Source organism: Phaethon lepturus, unplaced genomic scaffold (genome assembly GCF_000687285.1).
Source record: "Phaethon lepturus isolate BGI_N335 unplaced genomic scaffold, ASM68728v1 scaffold6470, whole genome shotgun sequence".
NCBI lineage: Eukaryota > Metazoa > Chordata > Aves > Phaethontiformes > Phaethontidae > Phaethon > Phaethon lepturus.
The window spans coordinates 1-26,450 of NW_010509723.1; the positions used below are offsets into that span (position 1 = coordinate 1).

Below are 26,450 nucleotides of genomic sequence, written 5' to 3' on the forward strand. Positions count from 1 at the left end.
GCGCCGACAGCCGGAGGGCTCGTAAGCGCGTTTTGCTGTCGGTGTCAAGATGCATCGCAAGAAGCAGTGCCCGGAGCGGAGCTCCGGTGGCCTGATTTTGGTAATGTTTTGCCGTGGGTTTTCCACGTTGATTGCGACTTGAGGCTTCTCTGGCTAAAGGGCTGGATCAGCTTTTGCTAACTCCGACGTCGTGGTGTTGTGTGACCTTGATTGAATGTGGGGTGACCAGCAAGGTGGACGGGGACAAATTAGCATACGGTGAGGGAGAGCACCCATCCGGTTCAGAGAATCAGAACGGCACCAAGGCTCAACTCAAATGCATCACTTAAAGTTTATTTATAATATATATCTTCAGGGGAGTGACTGATGAGCCAGCCAAGTGCTGTTCAAGAACAGAACAACTGCAGTTTCTTTCTTGGAGAAAACACAGTGGAGACTCCACGTCTTTTACTCCCTGTTCTAAAGTTAGTGACTCCCAAGAGATTAAACAGAGATGTTGTTTGTTTTAGCATCTTGTCTCTTTCCGTGAATGACAAAGAGGATTTGTGCTCCTTACAGATTAAAATGAACAGAAATACAACAAAAACAACCTCCTTTAAACCAATGCCCCCATCATAAAAATCTCTGCCAGCACTACCTTCCTGCTGTCCTGCTCAAGTATTCAGGTAGCTAAACATAAGTTAAAACTGTAACTGCATTTTTAAGGGAAACACAGCTGTGTAAAAAGACATGCCTTCTGAAAATCCTCTCCTGTAATCAGCCAGTCAATCAAGCAGACAAAAAAAAAAAAAAAGAAAAACTTGCATAAATGTCTTTCTGGCAAACTACTCAGGTGATCTAAGCTGATCTTTTAAAAAATAATTACATTTATAAGAATTGAAACAAGCTCTGAGAAATGCAAAAGCCAAGGGACCAAGTCTTTTCTCGCAATAATTTGGGACAATAAGATTTGTGTTCTTCATCTATGCTTGTGGTATTGCCTGCTGTTCTGTGGAAGGGCAATCAATAAATCTGCTCATACTCAAGCTTCTTTCCAGCCCTCCCCAAACTAGGTTGTATCCTAAGGAACCCATTGGCACGCACCACTGGAAAGGGCAGGTGTGGAGTGCTCTTCGGCATGCCGGCCTTCCTTGTGACTGAAACTCCCTCATCTTTGAATTGTTCCTTGACTCCCTTCCCCATGTTGAGTCATAACCCTTGCTCTTATCTTCAAAGTCTCACAAGCCATACTTTCCTCAACTTACCCAGTAATGTGTCCCATATATCGCTCCCCTGCCCCTGCTCCTGTCTATAGCAGCCATCATTTTTTCTCACAACTCTTCCCCCAGCCCCTCTACACTCGTTTGTCCATGCGATGACTATTGTGTGGCATGACCTTCCCTCCCACATCTTTGCATTCTCTCCTCAGGCCCTGCTTTGAGGCACTGAAGAGAATCAGTCAGATGATAATCAGAGGAGATGCAATTATCTTATTAAAAAAACCAAAAAAACCCCCCCAAACAAACAAAATAAATAAATAAAAAAGCAAACCAAAACCCACAATCTTTTCTTATTAGCATCTTAGCCAGCACTGTGACAAGAAGGAAGGGATGATTCTGTCTGACGCTTTTGACATAATTAAAAAAAAGAGCAGTAAGTGTCATGATAAATAGCAGGGTCACGTTTTTTCTGGTTTCATAAACATGGATCTGGATTAATTCTGAGGTGAATTATGCAGAGCTGTCCTGGGATTTACGCAGCAGTGTTGAGATCTCATCTCTGTAGACTGCTTCCAAGAGACAAAGCTCTTGCCACATCAGCAGGCTTTTAGAGGTCTCTGTGCCTTTTCAGTCAACTGCACTTTTCTTTTCAGGCTTTCCTCCTCTTACCTGATTCAAAAAGTCACAAGAGGGCCACCCTCCGGGAACTGTATTAATCCTCTTTTCCCACCCCACTCTGTAGAGCATGCTCGTGGACTGCTGCAACCCCATGGGACTCTACTGAAATATTAAATACTAAACAGCTCTGACAACATGCAGCATTATTCTTCCACTCTATGCAAAGCAGGACTAGGAACACTGTTTCTGAAGGAAATCTCAGATTAAAGAAGAACTATATCACAGGTATGAACATCAACAGAGAGACTGCAAAAGAAAACCACTAGTTACCACTTTCTGTTTGCTTTTCCCTGGACATTTGTGGATCAGATTTTAATTTCCATTAATATTTAAAAGCATTTTTCCTTTTTTGCAAAGCATGTTCATATCGAATGCACAAATCCATAAAGTCAACTCTTTATGTGTTCTCAGAAAACGGAGCTTCAGCTTGAAGTTCGGGCAACATGTATGTCCAAACTGGCCAACTGTTGAGCATGTTAAGAAAGCCTCATGCCAAACAAGCAACCAAGTTTTAGACAGGCCAAGGAGACACATGTTCATGGCATCTACAGCATCTGGAGGAATGGCTGGAAGGTGCAGAAGTAACAACTAGGGAGCAAGCCCTGGGTGGTCCATCTCTGGAGATGACCCCTTGCCAAGGCAAACTCTGTGCTACGACCTGCCTGGCAGCCTGGTGGATGTCTGATTAGTCATTATCTGCAAAGTGCTTCCAAAGCACTGTAGTAGTGTCCAGCAGAACAAACAAACAGTAAACTTTGAGGCCGGACTCAAATTAGCAAACCTATCCAGAGAAAGATAGGCTCTTTCAACATGCCTTTTCTCTCCTGCCATCCCCCGTAAAGGCAGCCTACCTTGAATTGCAGACAGTAAGAAAGAAACATGGAGTATTTTATTTCATCATTCTCTGCCAGAGCAAGATTGTTTCCTAGAGCATATTTTCTAGTGATTTGTTCTGCTTACCTTTAGAAGACACAAGTAATAGCCTTCATTCCTTTCGTAAGAAGACTAATAGACATCAACAGTGGCATTTATTTTCTTGAAAAGGAGCCAAATGTCTCAGCTTTTTTTTTCTTAATTCTATCTTGCTACTGTTAGTTAATCTTCCTGCAGCAGTCCTTGACTATTTCTCTCTTCCTCAAGGCCCTCAACCTTGATTTGTGTCTTTCCTTTTCCTGCCAGATTTCAGCCAATGTGCAATATGTTTGTTATTTTAAACTAATCTTCTAAGACAAACCCCTGGCAAGGTAATATCTGTGTTCCTACAGGTATCTTCTAACAACCAGACATTTTACTGAGTGACAAGAGAAGGGAAACAGGTGATCAAGCTCATACTTTTAAATGTCAGTTCTTTCCCAATCATTTAAAAATGATTGTGGCGAGCTTTGATAAAGGTTCAGACTAAGGTGTTGAGAGACAAAGCAACTTTTTTTTTTTTCCCCCCAGATATAATATTTTAAAAGTACAGGAGTAGGGAGTGGCTGGACATGTATAGGGTTAATCTTGTCTGCAAAGTAATTGAGAAAAATATCTACTGGTTTCTGAGAGCACTCTATTACCAGCCTAAGGTAGGAGAGCCTCTAGGGATTTAAAATCAGTTAATAGTTCTAAAAAAAGACAGAGCAAGCCTTTGGTTCTGGTTGATATTAAGTTAGAGCAATAAGTCAATGTAGCTTTTCCATACCAGCATCATCTTCAGACATATACACAAAGCTGCTTCTGGTCTGCAAATGAAGCTGGCTCCAAGTCTGCTCAGTGTTACTCTGCCCTGCCTCTCTCCTCTCCCATTGCTCCGGCTCCTGCGAGACTAGCGAGCCGGAGGGCTCAGCGACCAGGGAACTAGGTAAGGGCTGGTAATTGTAGCCAGGAGTTTATGGTTGCTTCCTAATCATCTGCCGGGGCCAGTGGAGAGATGTTGCCCTACCTCCTCTGCTAGCACAGCAAATGTTGTCACACCAGGAGTGCCACTGCCACCGCATGGAGTGGGTGCTCTTCCTATGAGGGTCCTCTTGGGAGCGTCCCTAACACCCCAAGCCAGCCTGTGAAGAGCAGTGGAAGAGCTGAAGCAGTATGGAGGATATGCTGCTGCCTGTGATTGCTTACTTTAAAAATAAATAAGCCTGCTTAGCAGACAGATTTATTACTAGCCATGAGGGATTACGAAGCCGAGTCACTTTGATTCATTAGAGCGTTCAGGGACTTTGTGTGAGTTCCTGGAAGCTGTCTGGGATGGTCTTTAACCACCCTGTAGCTGTTACCTGATGGTGAAGGGGAAAGTTGGAAAGCACGTGTGCTGAATTTGTTTTTCCCTGTGTTTGGTAATAGATTTTGACAAGCTGTTTAAAGAACTGAGCTTTCTGACTTGTGCTGTGCCGAGCCACCCTTCCAAGTCAGCTACACATAACCTCTTCTATTCTTTCCTCCCTCTCTATAATATTTAATCAACAAAGCCCTGCCTCCATTTCCCCGAGGCCAGCGTAATGCATCTTTCTGCATTTAGAAACCTCCTACGCTTGTGAACATGTCCTTTGTGCAGTGATGTTGTTTTAATTAGCCACGTCTCTCTTTTTGGCCAGAAGCACATTAAATGACTGTGTGCAGCTTTCCTGCAGCCAAAAGGCAGCACAGCACCCTCGGTGCCCAGCTATGGGTGGTGGGAGAGGCCCTCTGGCCACGCTGTGGGCTGGGGGCAAGGGTTGAAAAGGGGAGAGGAGGCAGATTTTGTGCATGGAGCTGGCAGAGGAAGGGAAGCAAAGCTTGGGCAGGAGAGAGGACGGCGGAGAAGGCAACCCTAGGTGACCATGGGGATAGGCAGGGAGGCAGAAGAGACCTGCCTAAAAGATGTCAGAAAGCATGGCATGAAACATCCTCTTTGGAACGACCAACATGTCACAGAAAAGAGCTAATGTTAGGCCACAAGGCAACAGTTGAATGTTAGTGTAACCATCCTTACTTCAGCTAGACACAAGTCTGTCCCAGACTCGGTCTCCTAATCCTGTATTCAAAGTGCTTGTTAAATAACACGCTTATTCGTCTTTTAGGCTTCATTTCCTTAAAATTGTATCCAGTATTTTCCATCTGAGTATCAGTCCATTCAAAAAGAGCTGGCTTAGAGACCTGTGAAGTTAACACCTCTCAGAAGTTCCTGCAACGTTCATCAAATTTCCTTTTCATTAGAGACTTACTCCTCTTCATTTCGTAGAGTTAGATTAGGAATTTTACTGAATATTCCTTAAATCCCTAGTCATGTAAATATTACTGATGATAAGAAAAACACACTGTTAATAAATGGTCCTTGTCATGACTAGATCAAGCTATTGAACATATTGTATACCAATACTGGCTAAGTCATTGTCCGTGGCCGGGTGATGCCTACACTTTGGTTCTGCAATGCCTCATCTTCAGCTTTATTACTAGCCAACACTGCACGACGTGGAGGCTACCAGTTCCAGTTTGAGGCATTTGCATTTTGACCGTGTCATTGCTGTGGTCCGCAGATGGGTAAAATGTGGGCTCCCTCTCCTCTTCGTGGGAAGTGAAACACTCCGTGAAATGTTCTCTGAACATCAAAGGGAGGCTGGCAAAGCAGAGGAGAGATCTCCTCTGGCTTTCAATTCTGCCATAGGGAAAATGAACATAATCCTGACCCTAACTAACTGTCTTGTGGTTTTTATTAGCTCTCTTTGGCTTGCAGCAACAACCCTGTGAATAATGCATGCTGCTAGATGGCTTTCCTAAGGAAAGAAGGCTTACGCAATCATATTGTCTGCCATTACCCGCTTTCTTCTTACCCATAATAACTCAGAAACCAGCCAGACAATTTCAACCAAATCTGACAGAGGGCAAGAGGTCTTGAAGATATTGTGCTAAGTAAAAAATTAAAAAAATTTAAAATGGAGACTATGTAGGGAAGAGCCCTTCTTGTAGAGGCCTTAGTGAGGAACGTGAGCTCAGTTCTAACTACAGGTCTGAGGTGCCACTCAGGTACTCAAGTCCAAGAAACACATTCATGGAAAATCAGTTTTCACTGTTTTTGCTGCTCATGCAATGACTTTTTTCTTCACAGATCACTCAGGGTGAGCCCCAGAAGTCATGCTCCAAGCCTGTAGCAGAGAAAGTCACAGAGAGCTGCCAGCAAATTTGCCAGTGCAGGCCACCTCCACCGTTACCACCACCGCCACCGCCTCCGCCTCCACCACCCCCACGGTTGCTAGTGGTGCCAAGTAAGTATCTGCTGGTACGGTTGTGGTGTGCTGAGTGAGGGCAAAGCGACGGAGATGCCTGGACAGACGTAAGGAGAAAGGATGTAGGAGAGGGCACAGCTAGCTCGTTTGTCATATTCCACTTAGCAAATGGAGGAAAAAATGTTCTCACTAGAGATGGAGATCTGTTTTCTGACCAATGAATAATGCTTGGCTTTTGGAGGAAAGCCAGAGAAATTCCCCGCTTTCATTGCATTATGTATGATTCCCTAGCTTTAAATGGTTCCCTAATGTCCTGGCCCTGGGAAATGCTTTCCCACGGAGACATAGCACTGTGCTTCCCCTTGAGTTACATGACCTCCTGTTTCACCACGTGTGCACCTTGGAGGTCTGGGTGCTCCAAGACAAACTTATTTATAAGCAGGCAACAATTCAAACACTCTGCCTAGACCATCCTGCAGCTTTGGCTGTCTTCAAGACACTGGAGCTCTACTGGTTTACCATACCATTGAGTCAGGTTCACTGGTTTTAAATTGATTACAACTGTAACAAAAGCCAGAGGCATGTCAGGAGTCAATGGCAAGTGAGCACTTTTCACACTAATGCACATACAGGGTAAGACTCATCTATTTATCTTCATACAAATCTGTGCTCCCGAGCCTTATCCAGCCCACCCAACCTCCTCTTAATTTCCAGCCATGCATCCCCATGCCCAGCACACCTCGTGCCTGTGGTTCCTGCTGGGTAGCTCTGCCAACTCCCTCCTGCATCGGTGTTCCTGTGGTCCCTGACGCACAGATCCCTTCTGGAGCGCGATGGCTGTGCCAGTGGTCCCCGGAGGGCCAGTCCCTCTGCAGTGGGACGGACCTCGCCGGTGCTACCTGCGCTGGCCGGGCGCAGGGACACGGGCTGGACCCTGCGCAGACACTTTTAGGTCCCAGGTGTTTGGTATTCCAGCAAATACCGGTTTGGCATCTCCTTAATGCTCCTATATATTTGCAAATTTGTCCTTCCCTAAAAGGCTGCCTATTAATTCCACACCTTGCTTCGATAAACTCCCCCAGGAACAGTGTTGCAAAGTATATCTATTATCCTTCTCAGTGCTTCCCCCAAGGGAAAAGAAATCATGAGGTAGCATCATTTGGCTGTTTGTCTTTATCAGCGCCATCCCCAGATGTGCAGAAGACATGAAGAAGGCTTCTGCACAGCTTTTAGCCGGGCAGAGAACAGGCAGAATTTTGCAGCACGTCTTCTGCCAGGACCATGCTTCATATTTGTGCCACACTGCAGAAATTTAAGGCAAAGGCAGAAAAAAAACCAACAGTGAAGCACTTGGGAAAGGAAGTACAAAGACAACTTGGAAAGCAGAGATGAAGGTTTTTAATAGCAGCAAAAATCTCTTTCAATGAGATTCAACATCTTTCAGTGTTCAGGAAGATGTTGTGGACAGTAATATTGAAAATTCCCTTGATCTTTGCCTCACAGTCAGAAAATAAAGTACTTTACCACTCTGTTTCCTTGTACCTGGGGTGCCCCGTTGCCCCGAGGGAGCAGCTGTTACCCACACGGGCCGTGGCCGAGCAGTGCCAGCGCCGGCTCTCGGCACAGGGACCAGCCCCGCTGCGCCGGAGTGGAGCACCGCTGCCAGGCTGCCTCTGCCGCCAGGTCTGAGTGCGTGGATTTGTCTCCTGTGAAGTGGGAAGCAAATCATATCAGGGGGAAAAAAAAGAAGTCTGGCACTTATTGCAAAAAGTGGAAAGAGAAATCAAATGGGGCTGCGACTGGGATAGCCTGATGCTTACTCAGGCTGGATTGCCAGGTGCTAACCCAGTTCTAAAAATGAGCTATATAAAACCAGATGACTAATATTTAAACAAGCTATTTCATTTTAAATGCAATAAAAAAATAGATTACACGTTCCTTTCACCAGTAAGCTTTAGAGTAGCTTTCATTATTATCAGCTGTCTAGGCACTGTGATTTAGCCCACGTGTACAGCAATCCCCATCCTTGTGAGAATGAGCAAGCCTCGTGGTTAAATATTGATGGTACAGGCATCGCTTTTAAACAGCATTCAGAGGAGAGGGCAGTAAAGGGGCAAGACATGCTATTATTAAGTCGTTGATGCTAGACTTGCACTTTGCACTTTTTAAGTGATTAAAGTTAAGTACTGGAAAGACCTCCGCAAAAAGCAGCAGCCCAGGAGCTGCAAGTTTTTTACCTTTACAAGGTATAGCGTCTGTGTCATGAGGCACTTCGTAAAGATGCTGGCCCCGCTCTCAGAGCTTTGTGAGCCACAAAAGCCTGCAGCCTGCTAGGGACTGTCCTTAAAAGCTCCTTTTGCAATCAAACTGAATGTTGTTGGAGGTTTAGGTCATCTCTACATCCTTCTAAAACAGCTACTGTGGTTTGGGCCTGATGATTAAAGCCAATAGATAAAAAATTCCTGTCCATCCTGTTGCTACAGACACTGACAGCTCGGTTATCTGCTAAGTGAAGCCATTTAGTGCTCTTTGACGCGTCCTGTCTGGTCTCCAGCTGCCGCTATGGAAAAGCAGGGGATCCTCTTTCTGTCGTCTCTATCGGTCCCACCTGAATGTTTTGCAAACCCTACTTGGATGTACGGGACGGAACTGGGTAACTGTTTGTGAGCAGTTGAATCACTCCCTGGAAGGTTTTATTGTGCTTCAGGGCAGCTGAGGACTTTCAGGAACAATTACAGTGCATTTAGTGTCTCTTTTAGACATTTCGATACTGACGGGTTGATCCAGCGACAAATCTTTAGCTCCGTTTCCTGCAGATAGATTTATACAAAATCTGTTAAATGTTGTGAATTCCAGAATTCATGTATAATAACTGGTAAATGTTGTGTTTGCTCTGAGGGACAATAAGGTAATTCCCTCCATGGAAAATGAGTAGAATCACACACAACGTAGCGGTCAGTCTAGATACATGAGCGGTGGCAGAAACACCAACTTCCCAGGCATTAGGAGGCACCTCACTATTATAGTCATGTATTTTCAACAGGAAGGTGTGGGGTGTGTCTCAGTGCACCCCAAGGAGGTGAACAAATATAATTTGCTCAACAATATGAATATGGGAGATTAAATTAGATCATTTGGCCCATATATTTCCAAAGATGGATAACAAAATTATAAACTGGTGAATCCAGGGAATGCCTCTGCTGTCTGAACTCCAGGCTCCAGGGAAGAAAACACAAACTGTTTTTGTCCTTCAGCCATGACCCCAGACCTCCTTTTCCCACGTTTCTTAATTCCTTCATACAGACGACTGGTGTTTCCCATATCCCTTCCAGTCCCTGTTCCTGCCTTCACTGCATCCGCTCTGCAGCTGTCATGGGCCATTCCCCTGCAGCAGCATATCCATGGATCTCCTCCTCGCTAAGGAGTACTCCTGGTCTTCCACAGTGAATCTGTCCGCTTTATGGTATCCAAGTGAAAGCTAGCATCATCCACACTGGTCCCTGTGGATGCCAGTTCTCTCCTTTTTGCCAGTTCAGCCTTGTCTCTTTCTGTAAAGTGGGACACATGGAGCATTTCAGTTTTGAGTTTCCTGAGCTTCATTCTAGATGCAATTTATTGGCATCCCACTGAGACACTGATATCTTGTTTGGTATAGATGTGTACCTTACTGAGGGTCTTCAATGAGAGGTGCTCCAGCCTGTCTTAGAAGTAACTACAATGGTGGGGACTGTCAGGAGACCTGGTCGCTGAGCCAATTGTGGTTCCTCCAGACATTTTGGCGTATTGATGTTTCCGCAGTAACTCTCCTGAAGCAAGCAGCAGCCTTCTCTTTAACCTGTGCCTAGAAAACTGCTCATTGATGAAGTGAAGGGAAAGCTCATGAGGCTCTGAGAGGCCTAAGGCCACAAAGCTTAGATGCCAACAGCAAAGAAAGAAGGAACTTTCAGTGAAATTGAGTGTGTTCCCTAGATGTGGCTGTAATGACCTGACAGAGACACAGATGCTCAGAACCTGGCCTTTAATTAACTGTTTCTTTTTTTTCCTCCCATCTGCTTTCCTCCTTGTCTCTGGATTTCAGCCAGGACTAACACCAGGTGAATGGAGTACTTGTTTAGGCAGCATTTCTAACCCAGCTTCACAGACCCGTGAGATTAAGCTAGTTCAAATGATGTTGACCCTTCAAAATCTAAAATACTGCTGTTGTCAGCCCTTCAATACTTTGTGAGTATGCAGTTTTTTCCAGGGGCATTGCAAAGAAGAAAGGACTTTGTTTGGAAGTAGAAACTAGGCTTTCAAAACAGGAAAGGGTTAAAGCTAGACAGTATCAGTTTTAACCTGTGTAAGGTTTGAGGGAAAAAAAAACCATTACAGAAGTGACTTCTTCAAAATGGTACACGGAAGAGAAAGGATGTTCAGCACAAACTCCTCATTTTCTGGTAGCAACATCGGCTGTCTCTGCTCCACCCATCTCCCGCATTGGGTGAGGAGTCCATGGTACTGCCGTAGCCTCTCTAGATGATGGAAGTGTCCAGTCAAACATTGCTTCAGTCAAAATTTAGAGGAGGAAATGTAAATACATTTTTTTGTCTGAGATCATTACAAGCTGTACTAGTACAGCTGAGTCAGGATAAGTGAACCAACCTCTGACTCGTTGGATCCTTGCACATAGGTACACAGTGAGGTCTTTATGGCTCCTGATCTCAATGGACGTTTGCCCTGAGCTATCAGTTGAGATAAAGCACAATCAAGTCTGTGCAAAGCCAAAGTGAATGACATCACTGCGGAGGACTCTAATCTCTAGGCTGTAATTGTATGATTTTGTTTTTCAAGGTGAAATCTTTATCTTTGGAGATAGTGCATCTAATTAACTAATTATTTGGTCCAGTGAAAATGCCAAAATAAAAATGATCAACTGCAGGAAGGATGCAACTTTTTGGCAACTGTATGAGCACAGATGTATAGTTTAATTTCAGAAAGTGTGCAGGGTCCGTTCAGATCAAGTAGGAAAGCTAAGGACATTCGAATCTTTTAGAGCAGATGATCACAATTTTGTATAGGCAGGAATCTGAAGTACAGGACCAGTCTGGAACTTTTTAAATTTTGAGGTTTTCAAGCAACTAAAATTTGCAGGTTTGGCTTGCTGACTGTTCCCAACATAGCCTTTCACAGCAGGAACTTGTTAGAGAAATAAAAGATATATGGCTCTGGGGCATATAAGAATAAGAAACGTTTTTTTCCTTAGGCTTTTCTACAACCTGAATCCTGGTGGTAGAATGGACAGGGCAACCCAGTGTGGATCCAGAGAATGAGTTTGAGCCTGATGCTGAGCACTGTCTTCACATGGCCGTTCGAGCAGGAGAGTGAGCATGGTCCCGATGCTCACCACTTCGCTTCTTGCACTCATGGGTACAGACGTTGACCTGCTTGCCTACACAATGCCAAAAGGTCTTTGCCCTGGGCAGAGGTCTATGATTGTCCTCGAAGAGTTGAGGGGAGGCTGTGATTGCAAAACTGAATTTAAATCCTCCTGGAGGCCATCACATGTTTTACAACATGAGGTGCCAAAGAATTTGCCACAGGCAGTCTGGTGTAGCTCCTGCAATATGGGCTGAGCATCCCGGAGTTGCGACTTTGTTTCCCTTTGGGTAGACCTTTTGTCTTGTGAGTGCTTTGCACCTTTCCAAAGAGCTGCCGCAAATGCATTTCTGACCCTAAGGGCTCAGCTGGTGGGGCCAGCCGTCACCTACTGCCCTTCTGCCAGAAGGACTGGTTCTCAGTAGTTTTGAGATATTAGGGCAGGAGTCTGGGATGAACTTAGCCCAAGTGCTGATGCCCAAAGGGCTTACTAGCAAACAGATGGGGGTGGTTTTATTTTACAATATGGGGAAAATGTTTTCATCCCTACTTTATTCAGCATAGCGACTACCGAAACTGAGCAGTGATGGAAGAGAACTACGGTAGCACCAAAAGGGGAGGGGGGCACATCGACTCCTACATCAAGACATTTATGGTAATAAATAAATATGGTAACAGCTCCTGTCAGAGAATATTGTTTCACCACAAGTCTGGTCTAGACTTTTTTATTTTTTATTTAAATGCAAGCAGAATGATGAAACAGGGAAGCCCTTTCAGTTTTTGTAACACAGCTGTCGTACTGTGAATTACAGTCTTGTGCGAGAACATTGTTTATAATTTACAAAGCAAAACCAAAATTCAATTCTTGTCTTCTCCCAGCTACAGTTTCATTTTACTGGAGGATTGTGACTCTAAGAACTGGCAGTAGGATTTTGAAGCTTTTAAATCTAAATTGGAATCCAGCCCCGCAGCCTGGAGTCATGGATGATGGCACATCAGAGTCTAGGCCAGGTCCCCATCATGTTGTTTTCACATCACAGACACTACCTTCTCTGTTAGCACAGGGAACCAAATCATTAAGCATCCGAGATGGGATTTATGCAGAATTCACGCACCCAAATCAGAAATGCAATTATTAGATTTCCTGCCTCAAACTGCAGGCACCTGTGATTTTATCACTAAAGACTTAAAGACTTCCAAATCCTGATATTTTTTGCATTTAGCACAGTTATTTCTGATGTAGGAATAAAAATTACAAGTCCTCACCTCCCAGTTAAAATGAAAAAATTATTTAAAGTGAGGAGATTTCTTGAGCAGTAATCAGATATGAAGTTTGAAATAATTTGGACATCTGGGATGTTATATTAAGTCTGAAGAGCTGGGTTAGTGACTAGAAAGCAGGTAAGACTGGAAATGTTCGTGTTAATATTTTTGTGATAGGATTCTGCTGTCACTCGTGCACCTAACATCTCCTCATATTGCGCTCTTGTAAACTCTCTTCTGTTGTAAAACGCTGGTTAGATCAGGCTGGTTAGATCACAGCTTCCATTACTTTCCCAGTTCAGAGTTTTTCACCACAATAAATTCTGAAATGTTTTGTCAAGTCCAATTTTTATTTAGGCAAGTGAAGAATCTTCACCCTGCTCTGGGACCTTGCAGATTTGTTTTGAATTTTTTATGCAGTAATAAATCCATATTATGGAAAAATCCACTCTCTTGAAAATGCACTTGTTCATACAATTTGAAGTATTTAAAAGGAAGAGCCTCAGGCCAGATTTTGCAATGCAGGAATCAGTGGGAGTTCTGTTATCTATAGATTAAAAGTATTGTCTAATGTTGAAAAAGGAAGCATTAGATATTAAACTGATTCTGCAGTAGAACACTCCTTTCTGCTCTGACATGCATACTCCAACAGCCTGATTTATTTATTTTTTAAGCAAAAGGAGTTGGCCAAGCTGAAGACATTAATTCCCTGTTTGGATGGCAGTCCATTTGTACATGCCTACCATTTCACTGATTAAGAAGATAACAAATCTTCAGTGAAGTTACCGATGAGTCAGAGGTTGCTGATTTACAAGTAATTGTAGGTTCCCCTGCCTGTGGCAGAAGGAGTCATGCCTCATCTCAACAAGCCAGAAGTAAACCCTTAACTGGCACAAGCTGTTCGAGCAGGAAGGGCTAAGCAGCCGGCCTTGGTAAAGCAGACCTGCAGAAATGTATATTCTTGTAATAATGGTTTTGTGCATTGTCTTTATTGTAAACATGATATAAAGGTGCTGCCTGTGTAATTGCGACTTATAGGTAATTTTTAAGTTGATGTAACAAATCAAGGAAGCAGCATTCTCAACATGGAATCAGAGAATCATAGAATCTTTGGGTTGGAAGGGACCTTTAAGGATCATCTAGTCCAACCCCACCTGCAGTGAGCAGGGACATCGTCAACTAGATCAAGTTGCTCAGAGCCCCGTCCAACATGATCTTGAATGTTTCCAGGGATGGGACATCTACCACCTCTCTGGGCAACCTGGGCCAGGGTTCCACCACACTCACAGTAAAAAATTTCCTCCATCTAGTCGAAATCTTCCCTCTTCTAGTTTAAAACCATTGCCCCTTGTCCTATCGCTACAAGCCCTGCTAAAAAGTCTGTCCCCATCTTTCTCAGAAGCCTCCTTTAAGTACTGGAAGGCTGCAATAAGGTCTCCCCAGAGCCTTCTCTTCTCCAGGCTGAACAACCCCAATCTCCCAGCCTGTCCTCACAGCAGAGGTGTTCCATCCCTCTGATCATTTTTGTGGCCTCCTCTGGCCCCGCTCCAACAGGTCCATGTCTTTCCTGTGCCGAGGGCTCCAGAGCTGGAGGCAGCACTGCAGGTGGGGTCTCACCAGAGCAGAGCAGAGGGGCAGAATCCCCTCCCTCGACCTGCTGGCCATGCTGCTTTTGATGAAGTCCAGGATACATTTGGCATGTTATGCCAAAGTGAGTACACAGTGTCCGTTAATATAGTACAAACATAGATTAATAACTGATGCGACTGCCAAAAACTTTCATTAATAATTATGTGAGTTAATTTAACACTTCCACTAGTAAGTCATATCATACTGTAACCACAAATATAGTAGCAAACTGTGAATCCTAATTGTTATTAAAATGAATAATTTCATAATTTTGAAGAGTGTCTTTTAAATGGAGCTGATATTTCATCAGTTCATTGGTTAGAAATATTTTACACAAAATTCTGTTCCTTGACAAACGCTGCTATTAAACTGGACTTTTACCAATGGAGCAGATTCTATTGAATCATCCCTGGACATTTTCCTTTCCTTTTGGAAGCCGTGCATAATCTTACTTCATAGCCGCTATCAAAGGGAATGACTATCCGTGGAGCAAAGGGAAGGCTTGGTTTAACCCTCGGTTTGATTTGGCAAGCTGGAGGGGCTCTACCTCAGCTTTACGGGGCATCATTCTGCAGCACTGACTGCTGTAGGCTTCACTAGGGAGTGACTGTGACCAGCATCTCTGCAAAAGCTCGCCTGCCTGTGCAGGTCCAGACTTCTGTGTAAAGCTTGAGGGAAGTGCAACCAGTAACCAATTTGCTTGATTTTGTGACTGTAAGGTAGCCTGTGCCTTGTCTTTTAGCTTTCAGAGGGTTACAAATGTACTCTGAGTGGTGAATGAGGACTTAATGTTGGGCATTTGGCATGGTGAAACGATCTGTTGATGTGATAGAATTGCCATTTTACGTATTCTATATTTTATAGACACTGAATGAAAAATTATCAGTTGATAAATGTAATTTTATTTTTATTAGAATTAAATTTACCCCTGATTTGGAAGGCATTTCACATTTCAGTTCCATTCTACTCTGGGTGGGTCATCAATTTTATTTCCCTTAGGTTGAACCTGAATACAATTTGGAAAAGGACCTTGAGTGCACTAGGTATGGGAATTATTAATTGGCCTCCTCAGGGACATTTTTAAGTGATAGCGCTAGCCTTTACTTCCATCAATAAGCAGGCCATTGAAGTGATACAGGAATAAACTCTGTAATATCAAACAGTAGGATTATGTTTATATAGATGCCGTGCACTAACAGAAGTATCTGCTACATAGACAGCTGTTCCCTAAAACTCAGACATATGACTTGCAATATGGCTTTCCTTGTAAAGTGAACTCTTCAAAGCCATCTGTACTTACCAATCTAAAGTATATGTCTATTATAGTCACTCTCTCCAAATAGCGTCTGAATGTCCAACAGGCAAAGCATTAATTTTTCAGAGATGGACACAAACGAGTGCCTTAGAAACTGCTGCTACTAACACATTAGGAAAATATTCCAAGTATTTCCAAGTCTTCCACAATCTGTATTAGGAAATTCAGTCTGCAGTTGGCTGAAGGTGGTTTTGTATTTGCCTTCCCCCAGGGGGAACTAATTTTGAGAAAGTTTCAGCTCCAAGCTTTGCTTTTATCTGAGGTTCCTGAGCCCTTTAAAAACCCACTAAAGGATCTAGGAGCTAATATCTTAATCACACCAGTGGCACTGAATTTTACTTACATTTCATAGCCCGTGACTCTGATGGGACCACTCATGTGAATAGTGCGCAGCCTGAAGAAGTTGTGCAGACCTGGACCTTAATTTGATCTATATATAGAACATTATACCAAGAAAATCTGTCATCTTTCTGTGGGATTACATCTGCCAACTCTGAGGTATCTTATTAATTATTCTCTGGCAAAAGACCGGTCATCAGTGTAGGAGCTTAGACTTCCACAATGATATTTCAGCTGTTTGAATTTTAGTCTGTGTCATCCCTCCTTTGAAGGCCTGTTCACTGCAAGAGCTGAGGGGTGGATAAGAATGTATATGACTTGATGGTGACGGACTGTGACTCCTGCAAAGGAGGCGTCTTGTCCACCCTGTGGGGAGCGGCGAAAAGGAAGTCCAGGATGCTGCTTCACCCTTTACCACCAACCTCCTGCGAGATCCCAAGAGCATCAACTACCTTATCAGCCACTCAAAGTTATCATATCTGAAACGGAGACATTTTTTCACCTCTGTAAACTTTGGATTTGAGACGAGTGGATGTCAAGCACCGAAGATTTTTATTAATTTTAAGCTCAGAAGTGAACCATAATTGCTACAGAATTGATCAGCTATGTCCTGCCCTACCACTCATCGAAGAGGAGGCTGCACCACCCCACAGCAAGGAGGACAAGGCATTCACTGTGCTGGGAGCAAGAGGCAGAGCCTACGGCCACGCCGTCACCGCACGGTAAAGAAGGAAAGGAGGCAGCCTGAGGGGCTGGACAAGAGCCTGCAGTGCAAAACATCACCGTGTCATGTCTTATTTCTCCTCTCTCAATAACGACATAGCTTCAACAAACCCCCGGCAAAGGAGCGTGTGCCAGCAGATATGGGAATTAGCAGCCTGAAAGGGGTATCACTGTATGTGGGTAAAGTGTCCATATGGGTGCCACCACCGTAGCACCTTGACAGGCTCAGCTGTCGCAGCGCCTGCTTGGAGCACGGATTTCATCCGTTTACTGAGGCTCAGTAAAATCAAGGGCTGGATTTTTAAGGGCTTTTATCACCTAAAAATGCAGGTAGATGCTAAATGAGCTCTCCAAACCCCTTAACTCCCAGCAAGTGTCCTAAGCCATGGCCCACTCCACCTTACTTTGGAGAGGACTGGTGCTTTCTCTGTGCTGTTTACTAAGCGTTTCCTCGCTGCCGACCTGAGGCGGGTGGTGGCCAGCAGGTTACGAGAGAGGATGCAGGGCGGATGAGGCCCATTTTCTGTTCATGGCTTTGCTCCTCAGCAGTCACTTTGTCATTAGATGCCCTCTGCAGCTGCACCACCCCACGCAGGAGCCTGTCTCTCCCTGGAATACCCAGTAGCTGGTGAGGAGCCCATCTGCTGACCCAAAACAACCTCTGAAACAGCCTGAAAGAAAGCCAGCTTGACTCGGGGAGACAACTGTCCAGAAAACTCATTTCTCTTCATACCTAATTTACTATGTTGGATGTGGGAGGTGATGTTGGCTATGTGATGGAGGAAGAAAGCTCTGTGGGAAAATGCGTCTCCTGTCCCTAACAAGTTTCAGTTTGGATGTTTACTGCTTCCACTGATGCTTACGACTGTACCCCCAGGGCATAGTGCCTGTACCCCCAGGGCATAGTGCCATAAGCCTGCAAAGACAGGTAGCCCTTTTCCCAAGAAGCCTGAAAAAGTCACTACGTTCAAGTCATAGCAGCAAACCTCCTCTTGCCCATGTTGAAGCTGCTCACACGTGTACTGAGCTCTATGGGTCTCAGCGGGCGGGGGGCCCGCTGCGGCAAACACCAAAACAGAATCTTCTGCTTTTTTTCAACCTTGTCAAGACACACGGTGAGGCAGCCAGAGGCTCCCACAGCGCGGCGGCCGAGTGGCTCCTTGCAGAAGCGGCCGCAGGGCGGGTGTGCCTGGGCACGCTGGCAGGGGACGGGCTGCAGTACCTGCCTGGACTGCAAGGCGGATGGTTTGCCGCCTATTACAGGTGTTAAGTTCACCCTTAAAAAGTGTTGAGGGTTCACGCTCCCCTGCGTATCATACTCCTTTTTAGGTCCTCTCTAGGAAGTCTGTGCCAGCCAAAGCAGAATGGGGGAGGGACACATAAGGATAGCTGTATGTATGTATGTGTGCATGTGTGTGTGTGTTGAATCCTGATGGAAATATGCTGCTATGCTTTCAGGTATCAGAGCGCAGAAATGGCAAAGGCAGACTTAGCGTTCAGGCCTCTTTTCCCCAGGATGCTCTGTTCGCTGCCGTAACGTGATGGGGTCCCACAGTCTGCTGGGGCTAGCAGGCGTTGCTCAGCACCGATTTTCCCTGCTGAAGAATAGCCCGCGCTTTCCGCACGCGTCGCTTGCTGCTGGAGAGCCAGACTGTGTGTTTGTGCAATGAAGTGGATGGTACTGTGCTGGCGCATCTCGGTGCCTCTCAGTGGTGCCTCTGTTCAAAACAACTGAGAGTTACTGTCCCCAGGTCAGTGCCGTGCGCTGTTTTGCTGTAGACCGTGGCCTTGCTGCTGTGTTTGCTTGAAGAGGCAGTTGACAGGAAGGTCAGGGAAAAACAGGTGGTTCTTGCAGAAATATAGATGAAGTACTTGTAAATTTACCTATTTACTATATTAGAGAATTGGGAAAGGAGTAACAACAGTGCTGACACGCAGCCTTATGTTGCACATTTAATCCCTACATTTTGCAACAGTTTGGAAATCTGGGACTACTGTCCCCATACTGGAAAAAGAGTCAGAGGCTGGGGGTGAAGGTCTTTCCAAAATCACCCAACAAGCAAGGGGGAGAGCTGAGGCTGGAACCCATGTCCTGAGAGGAATTTCTGTCCTCTACCCACCATGACACTCTGCCTAAAAAGAGGTTAAAGCCTATATCATAAAACTTAGAAGATCACACTTAATCTTGTGTATCTACATTCAAGCACACAAGTTAAAGCATCCCAGCTCTGTGAGTGCTCGGGACCTCTAGAAATCAGGTCACCTTCTGAAATAAATTCAAGAATACTGATTTAACACCAAATTTTCAGGCAGTTGTGACCTGTTTCTCAGAGGCACCAGATAACCCACTAATCTGATCGACAGCTCCTGCATTTCAGGGGGCAAGCCACCAAGTACAGCCGGGCTCACCTGGGCAACGGCTCTCACGGGGAGGCAGCGCTCAGGACCATCTGGGGGTGTCACTAGGACTATCTTGGTGCTGATCCAGGTTGCGGAGAGTGGGGAAATGTGATGGTGCCCATGAGGCTCTTCAGCATGACCGTGTTGCTCTGAGGAGGAGGCTGCCTTGCAAAGCACAGGCTTTCTCCTTTGCTCGGGACAGGAGCCCATAGTGTGTGATTTAATCGGGGTAAAAACAATTCCGTCCTTTTTGCTGAGGGAGAGTCAGATGGTGAGGGAGAAACGGCATCTCATTGGGAGACTGATGGTTAGAAAAAAATGTGACAAAGTCAGATCAGAAGGCGGTGGCTGATGTGAATATCCATTGTAAAGATAAATGCTGGAGCTGAGTGTTAACACAGAAGCTAGCTATGATGTAATCTCCTTAAAAGCCTTTTTTCCACACGGCCTTTAAATGCTACTGCTTCTCCAGATCGTGCTTTAGAGAACAGACTCTCCCTCTGTGCTCACTAACTCCACTCTCCTCCAAAAGACCTTGGCAGCTGAAACCATGTTTTCCTCCTATTTGCGGGGCCGTACCTCAGTTCTGGCGGGTCCCATCAGCTTCACCGACAACCTAATAGGATTAAGGCTGGCAGATCTGGCCCTCAGCCTGCTGATTGTTCGAAGCACGGACTTTCCCTCCCTACTTGTTTTTGATAGTCCGTTGACTGCTCTGCTGTCTGCATCAACATCATCCTTCCATGAGCATGTAGGACTCTGAACCGAAATACTAGTCTTCCTCTGCGGCCATGCCAAAACCAACACAAGTTATCCTACAAGCTCAGCCCTTCCTGGGCACCCTGTGGGATCCCACCTCGTTTCTGTCCGCAGGTCTCGACCGCACATTGCGCCTGGGCACGGCGTCAGTGTGCCGGCTTGGGGCAGAGATCTGGCGCCTGCCCGGCAAGTCAACAAGGCGGTTTGCTGCTGCCACCCCTGTCACACAGTTATGGCCAAACCCGGTGTTGGCGTCTGACTCCCCAGGAGGAGGCAACATGATCCAGAGAGTAGGTCTGGCTGGGAGTCAAAAGACATTTTGTTTCCTGGTTTTTTCACTGAGCTGCGGCGACTTTGCGCAACCTGCTTCCTCACAATACGTGCTTCACTTAGGCCTGGGTGACCAATACATTCGTCTGGTATTATTTTTATTTTGGTCCTAATGATATGTTCATTTTCTAAAGGACTCTCAAATCTGCCAGGGAAAAGCAGCTGCATGAGACCTACCAAGACAGCACAGGAACATGGGGCTTTAGTGAAATCCCCCGCAAAACCCAAACAAAAATGTGTGCAGGTTCAATAATCAAGATCTTAAGCACCACACTTAAAAATCCCCTGCCCAGGTCCTCTCTTTTCCACTGGCTGTATCCAGGCTCAGTTTTTTTCACCGGCAGTTCCAGTCCTGTTTCTTGCAATGCACTCCTCTATTGCCCATGACCTTCAGAAAACTCCTGCAGAACTGCCCCTTTCCTCCACCTCCTGCAAACTCCAGTCTCCAAAACTAAGCACAAAACTGAGCATGTTTCTTGTTTCAGAAGGGAAGCATTTTTAGAAAAGGGGAGAAAACTAAGGAGATGGGGGAAACCGAGGGTATAGAATAACACCTTCTACAGTGTAAAAGCTGCAGGGGAGGGAATTTCTCCAGCATCATCCCACACATGTTTTTGTTATAGCAGAAGTTCCTGCTGTGTAGTGATTGCAGTACCCCCTTTAAAAGTGTAGTAGGAACATATGCAAGGAGCAGCTGCATGATATAATCTTGTCTGCAACATAATGTGGTAAACAGAAGTGTCATCTGCTACAGGAATAGTTGATTTCCACCAGTATTATTTAACCTAGCTACTCCAGGGAGGCAGTAAATCAGGACAGGCTTTCTGCTGAGCACACCACTATTGCCTGTACGAGTTGTTTACCCAACTGGCTCATGGCATTCTGGAAATAGCCCTAAGTTTACCAGCAACAGGAAGGGCACAGATCTATAAGGAAGTAAAAAAAAAAAAAAAAGAAAACTAACATAGATTTTCTTCTGGATCAAAATTTCCTCCAAAATTAGGTGATACTTATTTTCTTTAAGCCATTCTATTGCACATCCTGTACAGTTACAGCCATGCTCCAGAGGTGAGGGTGGTGGGACAGGATATTGCTGTCTAAAGCAGTTCTTTCGTCTTTCCTCGCTGGGTAATGTCTTCCTCCTGTGCCTTTTCTCTGTGGCAGGATCTCAGGGAATGGGTACAGCAGAGCAGCTTTCTGGGTCACTGCTCTTTGGGGACTGTGATAATCCAAATCCTTTCCGTCATGTTCGGATTTACTGGTGATGGACTTGCCCCAAGTGGACTTCATCTGTTATTGAAGCTGTCATCCATTCCTAAAGCATTGGCCTGGTCCCTCAAGTTAATGAGGCTGTTAATAGATCTGGCTTTCTCTGCTGCCCATCCTGCACCCTTTTTTCCCCAACTCTGAACAGGTAATAATGTGTCCACCACTTTGAGGAGAACAGCCCTGGGAAGCCACAGTGCTGTGGGAATCTCATATTTTATTCTATTTGCTGGATTTAATCCACTCGACACTGCTTTAAGTGTTTGGAGCTCTCCTTTGGAGTTTGCTTTGCTTCTGCTTCTCGGGGGAAGCAAGGGCAAAGCATCCTTGGGGGCCGCATCCCAACCGTTGTGCCCAGCAGCTGCAATGCCAAAGCACCTCCGTGCCAGACATTTAAACATCATAGAATCGCAGAACAGTTTGGGTCAGAAGAGTCATTTAAAGCTCATCTAGTCCAACGGCCCTGCCATGGGCAGGGACATCTCTCACTAGATCAGGTTGTTCAAAGCCCCATCCAACCTGGCCTTGAACACTTCTGAGGATGGGGTATCCACAACTTCTCGGGACAAATATGTGCAAGCATATGGCAATGTGTGTGACACCGTCTTGCTCCTCTAAGGTGGTCTGCTCCCGGTATCTCCTCTACATCATTTCATATCTCCAGGGGCCTGAGGCTGTAGCTGCCATTGGGGTGCCAGGAGGGGGGCAGTCTGTGCCCAAAGCCCTTCAGCCAGTGGCTAGATGGGTTTGGTTATCACCATGGTTTATCATGGGACAAAGAATTTGCCCCATTGCAGTTGTGGCCAAATCCAGTTTATCTTTCTTCAAGGTTTAATTGTGTGTGCACACCACTGGCAATGGTGCCTGGTGCCGCCACCAGCTCATGTGGTTGAGGCTGGACCTGCTCCGACTCTACTGTCTTGGCTCCACCATAGCTGGGAATGCCTCTACCCTCCCCTCCCTGAGTCTGCTCACAGTCTTTGCTCTGCATCTGCGGTGCGGTCTGGAGGCAGTGCAGAGCAGCGTTATGGCCTCTTGCAGGCTGCCTCGGAGGCCGTGGCCGGCCAGGCAGGGAGGGGGGCTGACCCAGCCCCCGGGGCTCCTGTTGGTACCAGCACTGCTTTTCGCATTTGGTGTGATGTGCTCCTGCTCATCTTCAACGCTCCCCTTCAACAGTTCAAGCGTGGCTGGGTGTGTTGTCTGCAGGCAACAACTGTGAAGGGAGGTTGATGAGGTGATTTTTGGACCTGCCAGAGAGACAGCGAAGTGCATCCATTCATGTATTATAGCTCCTATATCTTCAAAGTAAATCATTGCAGATGCATACAGAGGTGCCCCAAATGTGAATGTTTGCCTTTACGTGTTCAGCCAATGTAAGAAATCTCAAGTGCAGGGAAGAGGGAGAAGAAATAAAGGAGTTGGTAGAGTTTCTCACATATTCTGTCACCAACACTTACTAATCACTCCTGAGGGGCCACTCAGAATGCAAACACGTTTAACAAAACTATTGGCAGCAGCTGCATTTTTATGGGTGCATATGTATACCCCTTCATGTATACACATTAAATATATATATCACATATATATCCTTTCTACGTATATACGTGTTTATACACATATATATGTATGTGTATGCATATGTGTATATACATATATGTATGCCTATATATAGAGTGTGTGTGTGTGTGTACACAAACACCAGGGAGTTCCTCTCAAAGCACACAGAAACCTGACTCGGTTAGACAAGCCTGTTCTTCATCTGTCAGTGGAAAATGGCAATCCTTCCTTCTATAAGCCTGTCTTTGTACGTGATCACCAGCCTGAACGTCGCCTTCTGCGGGCAGCTGTGGTTGCGACGTGCCCGTGAGCGACATGCCAGATTTCCCTCTGGCCACGCGCAAGCCCCATGGCTTGTGCGTCGGGGCAGGCGCGAGGCCGGGGCGAGCGGAGTAGCCGCTGCCTGGCTCGCATGCGTGCATGGCTTCTGCCCTGGCAGGAGGCACCAAGGCCCCCCATCTCCTGTCAGCCGCCTCTCCCCCATCCTCCTGGCACATTTTCCCCTCTAATCCAAGAGTGTCGATGGATAGGGTTCAAAGGGAACACATGCTTCGCCTGTTCCTGAAATGCCTTTTAGGATAACAGCTGAAGTTCTGTATTTTTGTCGAGGTCTAGCAGTACCACAAACTTCATTAGAAGGCTCTTTTGAAGGATTTCTTTTTCCCATGCTGGCTGCCTCTCACTGTTAGTACGTTCCTATGTTATCCAAACACATCCGTAGCGGTTCCTACGTGACGAAATACAGCAAACAAATAGGAGACGCTTGAGCTGACACCGACTCATAGATCCCTCCCCATCGCTCCCGGTTAGGTACAAAACCTGCACCTGGAGAGCCCACAGCCTCCAGGGCTCTGGGGACTGAGCTCCTGGCCTTTGTCAAAATGCGGAGCAGCGCTAATGAGAGTCATCATGCAGATGCTGGGACAAGGTCCTCAGCTGGCACGTCTCACAGCTGGGTGGACTTCTGCTGGTTTCATAGAATCATGGAGTAGTTTGGGTTGGAAGGGACCTTTAAAGGTCGTCTAGTCCAACCCCCCTGCAATGAGTGGTGACAGCTTCTAGCTTCTTGTCCCTTTTGATTAGCTGCCCAAGGCATCATTCTGATGTACAATTAACTTAATCAGCATTTGTTTAATCAGCACTCACTTTGGGGTGAACTTACACTGCCGGGGGAGTGAAGGGCCTTACGTGAAAGTAGGTAAGAGACCTCTGGCTCAGCACTGAAATCCGCTTTCTCAAAAAAGATGTGGGCACGTGCTGGAGGCTCTCCTTGAGTTTCAGCTTTTACACAACACAATGATTATAGAGTAAATGTCCAAGCTTTGGTGTCTGCATGTCTAACCGTTCCTCTGTTGGGTTTCTCCTCCCAGAACACAAGTTATTTCACATTAATCAGGGGATTCGTTGAACTCTATTCCACAGGGGATTGGATGAGACACCCTGATGTCAAGAAACCCAAGCTGCAACAGATTTAACTGGGCATGGAGTGTCCTGGGAGTCTTTTCATATACCTTGACATCTGAAATCACATGTAAACCTCTGCACATTTTCTGGGCTTATTCCTGCATCCCAGTGTGATAATGGCTGTAGGAACTAGTGGCTTCTCTCTGTCTTGCAAACAGAAACGCCAATGTGCAAATTATGTGACTATATCAAAATAATAAGGCAAGTAAGAGTGAAGATGAGACTAGAACCCCCAAACCCTGCCTTAGCCAGCAGTTCAACAGGTCTCTCAAATATGTGACATGCATAGAGATTGCTAGAAACACATTGCCTGCATCTCCAATTCCTTTTAAGTTCCAAGCAAGACTGATAAAACACTTGAGGCCCTTAGAATATGAGCCTGCCTTCAAAATAAAATCCAGTCTCGCTTCCTAGCATGCTAATTAAAAGTGCATGGCTGATTCAGGCAGCCCTACAATAGCAAGAGGAGTGCTGCAGGCATAGAGATGGCAGGGTTTAGCCTGTTGTGAGTATACAATATTAAAAACGTCTCATAAAGATGATTACGCCAGCACTCTTGACCTTTCTGCAAGAGCAGGAAAAAAAACAATAATCAGTTTTGATTTATCTTGAAAGTGCCTTTCCTTTTTTAGGCATGAAGTTACTGTTGTTGGGGGGGAGGTCACTGTCACCCTTCCACGTCACTTCAGCACACACTCACCAGCTGCCTGGGACCGAGTCTGTGAGCGGGTTGACACACTCAGACCTCGGCCAGAGACGCCCGCCCTGGGTTCGCACATGGGAGCACGGGACGCTGCCTCCCTTAGCTCTTTTCCAGCTCAGCCCCGTGTTTTGGTTTGATTTATTTCGGTTTGCTTTGCTTTGCCTTGTTGGGCTGGCTGAGGGCGAGCGCCTGTGGAAAGGGAAGCCCTGACGCAGGCTCCCTGCCTCAGCATCGCTGCTGGGAGCTGCACAGGGGCACCGGCTCCTCCAGAGCAACCCCATGACGCAGCACTTACCCTCTCCTGACAGACCTGTTGGTGTTACTTTCCAATGTCCCGGCATTCCCATGCGAAGAGCAATTGGCCTACACCCCATACCGCGATGGAAAGTAATAACCCTAATCGAAATCAATAGCAGGCGTACTAGATTTCCAAAATCTTAGCTTTATACAGACATGACCACTAAAGATAACCTGTGGGTGTACCCGAGGATTCCAAGTCCAGTTTCTATTTTCTGTCACAGGCAGTACAAATATGTGTCGCTTTTATAACATACACAAAACTGTTTAATGCTTAATCCAGAAGATTAAAACAGCTTCATCACTAGTTTTTGGGTTTAATAGCTCAGGGCAATTTTGAGAGTGATCCCCTCAGAGATTTGTTAAAAAGAAAACAGAGACGACTTTGTGATTTTATGGAAACTTCCTTTCCAGTGACACGACCTCTATTTTTTGTGCCTGGACATTGAGGGAAACCCTCTGTAGCTGAGCTAATCTTTCCTGGTATGTATATTTCTGGCTGGACCCATGTGTATACAGATACCTACTGACATTAGAACTGGAGCTGTGTCTTTATGCTGAGCCTTTGAAACAAATTTAGTCCAAGAAAGCAAGTGTGTGAGATTCTTGTGGTGCTTAAATAGTTTGAGGATGCCTTTGCTCTGAAAGTACTTCTTCATTAATTTGTTTTCAATAAGTTGGATCCAGCCACCCACTGTAGGTCTGAAGTCGGTCTGTTTATTCATTGTATTTATTCAGGCCTGGTGCTGTTGGGAATAGTTGAAGGTGTTGGCCCTCTAAGTGTAAACCTAACCAACATTTATACTTCATAAATTTTAAAGCCAAGAAAAAAAAAAAAAAAGGCACTGTGCTCATGTTGCCTTTCCAGAGACAGAGCATTTTCTTTACCTAATTCTTATGCTGAGTACAATCTCTATGGCTGAATTTAGACTTCTTTTAAGAAAAATTAAAAATCTACTTTAAACTAAATTTTTCGGTTAAATACTCCACCA

General features: G+C 45.5%; 1 protein-coding gene across 1 annotated transcript in view; it reads left to right on the forward strand.

The window, feature by feature from the left end:
- Window positions 1–49: 49 nt before the first annotated feature.
- The window catches only part of PRIMA1 (proline rich membrane anchor 1), a gene marked incomplete at its 3' end in the record, with an annotated part of 30,730 nt that continues 4,329 nt past the window's right edge, over window positions 50–26,450 (forward strand). Inside the window, exons 1-2 of the mRNA XM_010283327.1 lie at window positions 50–100; window positions 5,941–6,097. Of these exons, the coding sequence (XP_010281629.1) occupies window positions 50–100; window positions 5,941–6,097 (208 nt within the window). The remainder of the gene's footprint in view (window positions 101–5,940; window positions 6,098–26,450) is intronic.